Below are 7,119 nucleotides of genomic sequence, written 5' to 3'. Positions count from 1 at the left end.
CTGTTGTAGTTGGACTTGTACTTGAACTTGGGATTCCTCTTGAATCTGACATTGGAGAATCTCTTGACAATCAGGGCCATTGACTCATATTCCAATTGCTCCAGTTTTTCCAAGGAATAAAAATCATCTCCTGATTGATTTGTAGTAGGAGGATCAAATTGTGCTACTATCACATTTTCTTCAGCCTTGGAAGACTGTACCATTCTCTCTGACTATTGAGATTGTTGTTATTGTTGTGGTTGTTATTGTTGTTCTTCAGCTACTAGAGCAGTAGACGTGCTGACCACTCCTCCTTTCCCGTAGAATTCCTTCTGCTGAATCTGCTCCAACTCATAGGTTTTTAACACACCATAGAGCCTTTCCAAAGAAATCTCACTCAGATCTCTTGCTTCTCTTATGGCAGTGATTCTATGTTCGAGATGAGTTGGCAGTGTTAAAAGGAACTTTTTGTTGACCTCCCTGATTGAATAGTATTTACCATTAATGTTCAGGTTGTTGATCAATGCATTGTACCTCTCAAACACTTCAGTAAAGAATCCTTGTCATAGTCAATCTCAGTGAAGAATCTCCTCATCTCAATATCACCTACCAGTCCTGAGTAGGAGGTATAAGAAGGAAACTGTAATACATCCCTTACAGTTTGAGGAGTTACAACCCTTGTTGAGATCCATTGGCTCCTCCATCATCAAATACTCCATTCCCCCCGATAGCAAGCACCTGGTCACCAGAGATTGTGGGTGGAGCTGTGAGAGCAAACCCAATCTCACCGGATCTAAGAAAGTCCTAAAAAATGTGAAAATCAACTTTCACGCTGTCGTTAGACAAAATAGCTGAATAGTTGTTAGTCACAAACTTTGCACCACCATAATCAAATGATTTAGAAGCAGCAGGTGAAGTCATGGTTAATTTTTCAAGAAAGATCTATGAGCAGTATTTAGGGTTTCAGAGTTTACGACTTTGAGATGGGTAAAGTAGCATGAAGAAGATACCGAAGATAACTAAAGTATTATCTAAAATCAAAATTGATTTTATACAACACTTTTCCCACTAACTTAGTCACATTCAGTTTAATAGGACACATGGCAATATATGATTGACTATAAAAGTAATCATGTAAATATGTGTTCCCGAGAATAAAGTTATGCATTAAACGAACGTGTTTCAAAACCTTACTCTTTGCAAAAACTTATGTAACCATGAAAAATTTCCATCTGAGGCAAACTTCAACCTTGTAATTACAATACTGACTAAAATAATATCTTCATAAAAATAGTCAATCAAAGTTTGACCATTATCAGCATGTAATCATAATTATCAGGACTTATCAACTACTGACATAAACTATCAGTCAAAGCAAGTTTAACTAATAACAGAGTTTATAAGCATAATCAGTAGTTCAACATGCAATTTTCACATAAGATAATTTAGTATAATTTGCATGTTATGATGGCATCGACATTTAGCATATGAATCGGTATCTAACAAGTACTGACAAATAATAAGATACCATGCTTCAATAATATTAGCAGACTTAATTATCAGAGTTTGAGAACTGTCCTGAAATCATTCCCAATTCGTTTACCAATCTTGTGAATGTAGCTTCACATAGAGGCTTGGTGAATATATTTGCTATTTGCTGATCTGTTGAAACAAATAGCAATTCCACTATACCAGCTTCCACATGTTCCCTTATGGAATGGTATTTGATACTGATGTGCTTAGTCATTGAATACTGCACTGGATTTCCTATCATTGCAATAGCACTTTGATTACCATAATATATAGGAATAGAAGAATAGTCTAACCCATAATCCAGTAATTGATTCTTCATCCATTGAATTTGAGCACAACAGCTTCCTGCAACAATGTATTCTGCTTCTGCAGTAGATGTGGAAATTGACTTTTGTTTCTTGTTGTACCAAGAAACCAATCTGCCACCAAGGAATTGGCAGCTTTCAGAAGTGCTTTTCCTGTCTATTTTGCATCCTGCAAAATCAGCATCTGAATATCCAATTAGATTAAAGTCTGAATCTCTAGGATACCATAATCCCAGATTCATGGTGCCTTTGAGATACTTAAAAATTCTTTACACATCTAATAGATGAGGTTCTCTAGGGTCAGCTTGGAACCTTGCACAGGGACATGTAGCATACATGATATCAGGTCTACTAGCAGTCAAATATAGGAGTGAGCCAATCATACCTCTGTAGTTAGTTATATCTACTGAAGAACCAATATTTAAATCTAACTTGGTTGCAGTGGCCATAGGAGTTGATGCAGTTGAGCAGTCTTGCATTCCAAATCTTTTGAGTAGATTCTTGGTTTATTTGGATTGATTTATGAAGATTCCTTCATCAATCTGTTTGACTTGTAACCCCAGAAAATAACTCAAATCTCCCATCATACTCATTTGATACCTGGACTGCATTAGCTTTGCAAATCTCTCACAAAGTTTATCATTAGTAGATCCAAAAATGATATCATCAACATATATCTGTACTAATGACAAGTCCTTACCATGGTATCTATAAAAGAGATTTTTATCAATTGTACCTCTTGTGAAACCACTCTCTAGCAGAAATAGAGCAAGTGTTTCATACCAGGACCTTGCTTTAGTCCATAAAGTGCTTTATCCAGTAAGTAGACATGATCTGGATACCTTGGATCAATGGACCCTGGAGGTTGTTCAACATAAACTTCCTCTTCGAGTTCTCCATTTAAGAATGCACTCTTCACATCCATTTGGAACACCTTAACCTTCTTGTGAGTAGTATAGGAAATAAAGATTCTTATTGCCTCTAGCCTTGCAACTGGAGCAAATGTCTCATCATAATCAATGCCTTTTTGTTGTGAGTAACCCTTTGTAACCAGTCTTGCTTTGTTCCTTGTAACAATGCCCTCACTGTCAGTTTTGTTTCTGAACACCCACTTTGTGCCAACTACAGATCTATTCTTTGGTCTTGGCATAAAAGTCCAGACTTTGTTCCTTTCAAATTCATTGAGCTCTTCTTACATTGATGTGAGCCAGTTAGCTCTTGCAGAGCTTCTTCAACCTTTTTAGGTTCAGTTTAAGATAGAAAAGAATGGTAGAGACATTTATTCTGAGTGGCTTTTCTTGTTCTTACACCACTGTCAGGGTTTTCAATGGTTAAGTCAGGTGTGTGTGACTTAGACCATTTTCTTGCAGATGGAAGTTGACTCCTTGAAGACGAACCTTCCCTTGATCCATGAATTATTTATTATTTCTTTGAGTAGTACCACTGTTGTTTCCTGATGCTCCCCTGAATCAGTGTTCCCATTATTATCAGTATTTGATTCATCAGAATTTAAGGAAGTTGAGTCTGATGATCTTTCTACTGATGTCTCTTGAGATGAATTACTTGTTGTAGTCTCTGGATTTGAGTTATGTTGCTCCCCCTCAACATATGCTTCAGTTTCAAAAGAATTTCCACCGTCTTGTGGAATCTCAGAGCTTTGAGTGATATCAGGACTTACTGCACCAGAGTCAGGATTTAAAAGTTCATCATAAGGTACTTCATTTTCAAATCTCAATTTGTCATGGTCATCTGCATCTTCTAGAACTGCTATCTTCTTATCATCGAAAGATACATGTATAGATTCCATGATTGTTCTTGTTCTCAGATTATAAACTCTGAAGGCTTTTGTAGTCAACGGATAACCTACAAATATTCCTTCATCAGCTTTCATATCAAACTTGGTCAGCTGCTCCGGATGAGTTTTGAGAACAAAACATTTACAACCACAAATATGAAAGAACTTCAAATTTGGCTTCTTTCCCTTCATCATCTCTGTTAGGCCTCAATATGTTTGTAGAAGGGGGGTTGAATACAAACAATACCGTTTAATCGAATAAAATGCGGAATAAAAAAGTGAAACAAAATTCAAGTTAAATAAAACTATTATTAAACTTGAAAGGTGTTACAACAACGGTATCGTTTACAAGGGATTAATCTCAAATAAATTATTCCAAATCTAGAATAAATTCGACATGAACTTTTTCTATTTTTGAAGTAAAAAGGATCAAACGCTAAAAGCAATTTGAGATTAAGTTCTAGGGATTTTGATCCGCTAGATAGTTAGACAAGAACAAGAAAATGATTTCTAGTGGTTTAGATTTAACAATGAATACTAGAAATTAATAGTCTGAGAAATTGCAATAAGTTCTCTGCTGTTTTCTTGGTTCTGTGTTCTTTTGTATATTTGATATTCAATGCACTGTCGGTTGAAAATCAGCTGCTGCTTTTATATTAAATCAATCCTTGATTTAACTGGCAAGACAATCCTGTTAGCTCAGCAAGACAATCCTTTTAACTGGTAGAACTTTTGGTAGGACAACCTATTGAACTGACATGACTTTCGGCAAGATAATCTAAATGAACTGGCATGACTTTCGGCAAGACAATCTAAATGAACTGGCATGACTTTCGGTATGACTATTGATTGTCGTACCGATTGTCATACTAATACAAAAGATTGACTTGCTGAATTAATTTTGAATTTAAATTCAAAATCAATTCTGAAAAACCATAATATTAATTCAGAATTAATTAATCAATTAATCCAATTAATCAATAAATTAATCTTTGCAGATATAATTTATTTTCTTAATTAAATTATATGACTTAATTAATAAATAGAGAATTAATACTATTCTTGAACATCAACCATTCTTCTGACAATCTTCTGAAAATCATGAATCCATTTCACCACTTCAATGTTGACACTCGATGTACTGTCTGGTTCATGAATGACTAACTTCTGTGATGTTTCTTCATGTCTTGATTTTCTTCAGATTAAATCCCTGTAATTAATTGATACCCTGACGAGATCTCTGTCACTTGATTAAATCCACAATCTTGATTTATATCTCTGAGGCTTGATCAATTTCTTGAGCTTCTTCCAGTGAATTAAGTCCTCAAGTCTGTAGATGAACAATGTTACTTTGAGAGATCTCTCTGATGATAGAACCACTATTTACTTGTTACATCCTTATTTGAGTTGAGTTAAATCCTCGAATAAACAAATAGGCTATGACATATGCCTTTCAATCTCAAATGATGTTTTAGTATGCTTGTTAATCAATGTTGCATTTTGTGTTAAGCAAGCAGTTTGCACAGCCCCAGCCCAGAAGTAGGTAGGCAATATTGCTTCTTCTAGCATGGTTCTTGCAGCTTCTATCATAGTTCTATTCTTTCTTTTAACAACTCTATTTTGTTGTGGAATTCCAGAAACAGAAACTCTTGTTTTATCCCCTTGAGTTTGCAGAACTCTTCCACAGAGCTATTTTTGAATTCAGTTCCATTATCATTTCTAATGATCTTCACTTTGTATGTTGATCCTTTCTCCAGCTCCCTCACATGATCAAGAAGAATGGATGGAGATTCATCCTTGGTGTGCAGAAAATACACCCATGTGTATCTTGTGTATTCATTAACAATTATGAGTGCATACCTCTTCTTGGCAATAGACATAACATTCACTGGACCAAAGAGATCAACACGAAATAGATGATATGGTTCAAGAATTGAGGATTCAGTTTTACTCTTGAAAGAAGTTTTCCTTTCCTTGGCTTTCTGGCATGAATCACATAAGCCATCAGAAGTAAACACTGCATTGGGCAATCCTCTTACAAGATCTTTCCTCACAAGTTCATTGATATTGTTAAAGTTCAGGTGAGAAAGTCTTGTATGCCAGTTCCAGCTGTCTTCCACAGATGCTCTACTCAGTAGAAAAACTTTTGAATTATCAAAACTTGTGGAGACCCTGGCTTCATATAAACTACCATGTCTCACACCAGTCAATGTGAACTTGCCATCAGACTTACTGAAAATTTCATAATGCTCCTTATAAAGTTGACATGGTAACCTCTGCCACAGATTTGACTCACACTAATCAGATTATGCTTGAGTCCTACAACTAGAGCTACATTTTCAATGATGATATTTTCAACTTTGATTTTTCCATATCCCAAGATTTTTCCTAAGTTGCCATCTCCATAAGAAACGCTTGGGCCAACCTTCTCCTCAAATTTTGATAGCAGGGATTTATAACCAGTCATATGTCCTGAGCATCCACTATCCAAGACTAGAGCATTCCTCCTGACACCCTGCAATTAGTAATTTGAATCAGTTAGTGTTTTTAAGGACCCAGACTTTCTTGGATCCTTTGGCCTTTTTAAGTTTGTTAACATATGCAGCAGAAGACTTTTTATCAGAATTTATGTTAACATCCTTACTATCAGTATTTATACATGCACAATCAGATTTTGCTTTAACTAAAGAGGGTTTTAGTTTATATTAATCATAATACAAACTGTGATGCTCTTTACATGTATAAATAGAATGCCAAACACTTCCACAATGAAAACAAGGATTTTGTGGTTTATATTTAACTGTTTTATTCTTAAACTCTGATTTGGAAGAAACAATATTTATCATTTTATTCTTCCTGCAAGAATTAGCAAGATGATTAGTGCTACCACTGTTTGAACAGGTCTTTCTAGGTGCATTAGGTGGGGTTACATAATTTCCATTCTTATTAACACCTAACTTGCCATTCCTATTTATCTTAGACCTTTTCCTCTTGTCTTTCATGTGTAAATCCTTCAGCTTTTGCTTAAGCTGTTTCTGAGTCATTGAACCAATATTTACTGAGTTTGTGTGAACTTGTTCACTCTTTTCAGTAATTAGGTTTGATCTAGGTGCTGAGGTAGTACCTTCCTTATGAATTGACTTAACATAATTAACACTAGGATTAAACTTAATGGTCTTTATTTGAACCTTGTTCAATTTGACCTTGCTATCAGTTTTTATTGGTTCTGTTTCATTACTTGATCCTCATATGTTAATTGCTACCCCAATGGGTAATTATGTTATTATTTCTGAACAATTGACTGTTTGGGAAAACGTGTGAATCTCAGTTTCTTTTCCACTTTCCTTACCAGAATTAGATCTAGCTGAATATCCTAATCCTGATCCCCAACAACCATTCTCTAGAATTTCCTGAGTTAGTCCAAAGTTTAATGACTTCTCTTTCTTTTTCTATCTCATTCTCTAGATAAGCATCTTTTTTCTAACAATTTTTCTTTAACATAAACAA

General features: G+C 35.1%; 1 protein-coding gene across 1 annotated transcript in view; it reads right to left on the bottom strand.

Annotated features, from left to right (window-relative positions):
- Positions 1-648: 648 nt before the first annotated feature.
- Positions 649-7,119, bottom strand: part of LOC141719937 (uncharacterized) — a 109,551-nt gene continuing 103,080 nt past the window's right edge. Inside the window, exon 2 of the mRNA XM_074522298.1 lies at positions 649-783. Within this exon, the coding sequence (XP_074378399.1) occupies positions 649-783 (135 nt within the window). The remainder of the gene's footprint in view (positions 784-7,119) is intronic.

Source organism: Apium graveolens, chromosome 4 (genome assembly GCF_009905375.1).
Source record: "Apium graveolens cultivar Ventura chromosome 4, ASM990537v1, whole genome shotgun sequence".
Lineage (NCBI taxonomy): Eukaryota > Viridiplantae > Streptophyta > Magnoliopsida > Apiales > Apiaceae > Apium > Apium graveolens.
This window is presented reverse-complemented; position numbering and strand designations above follow the sequence as displayed.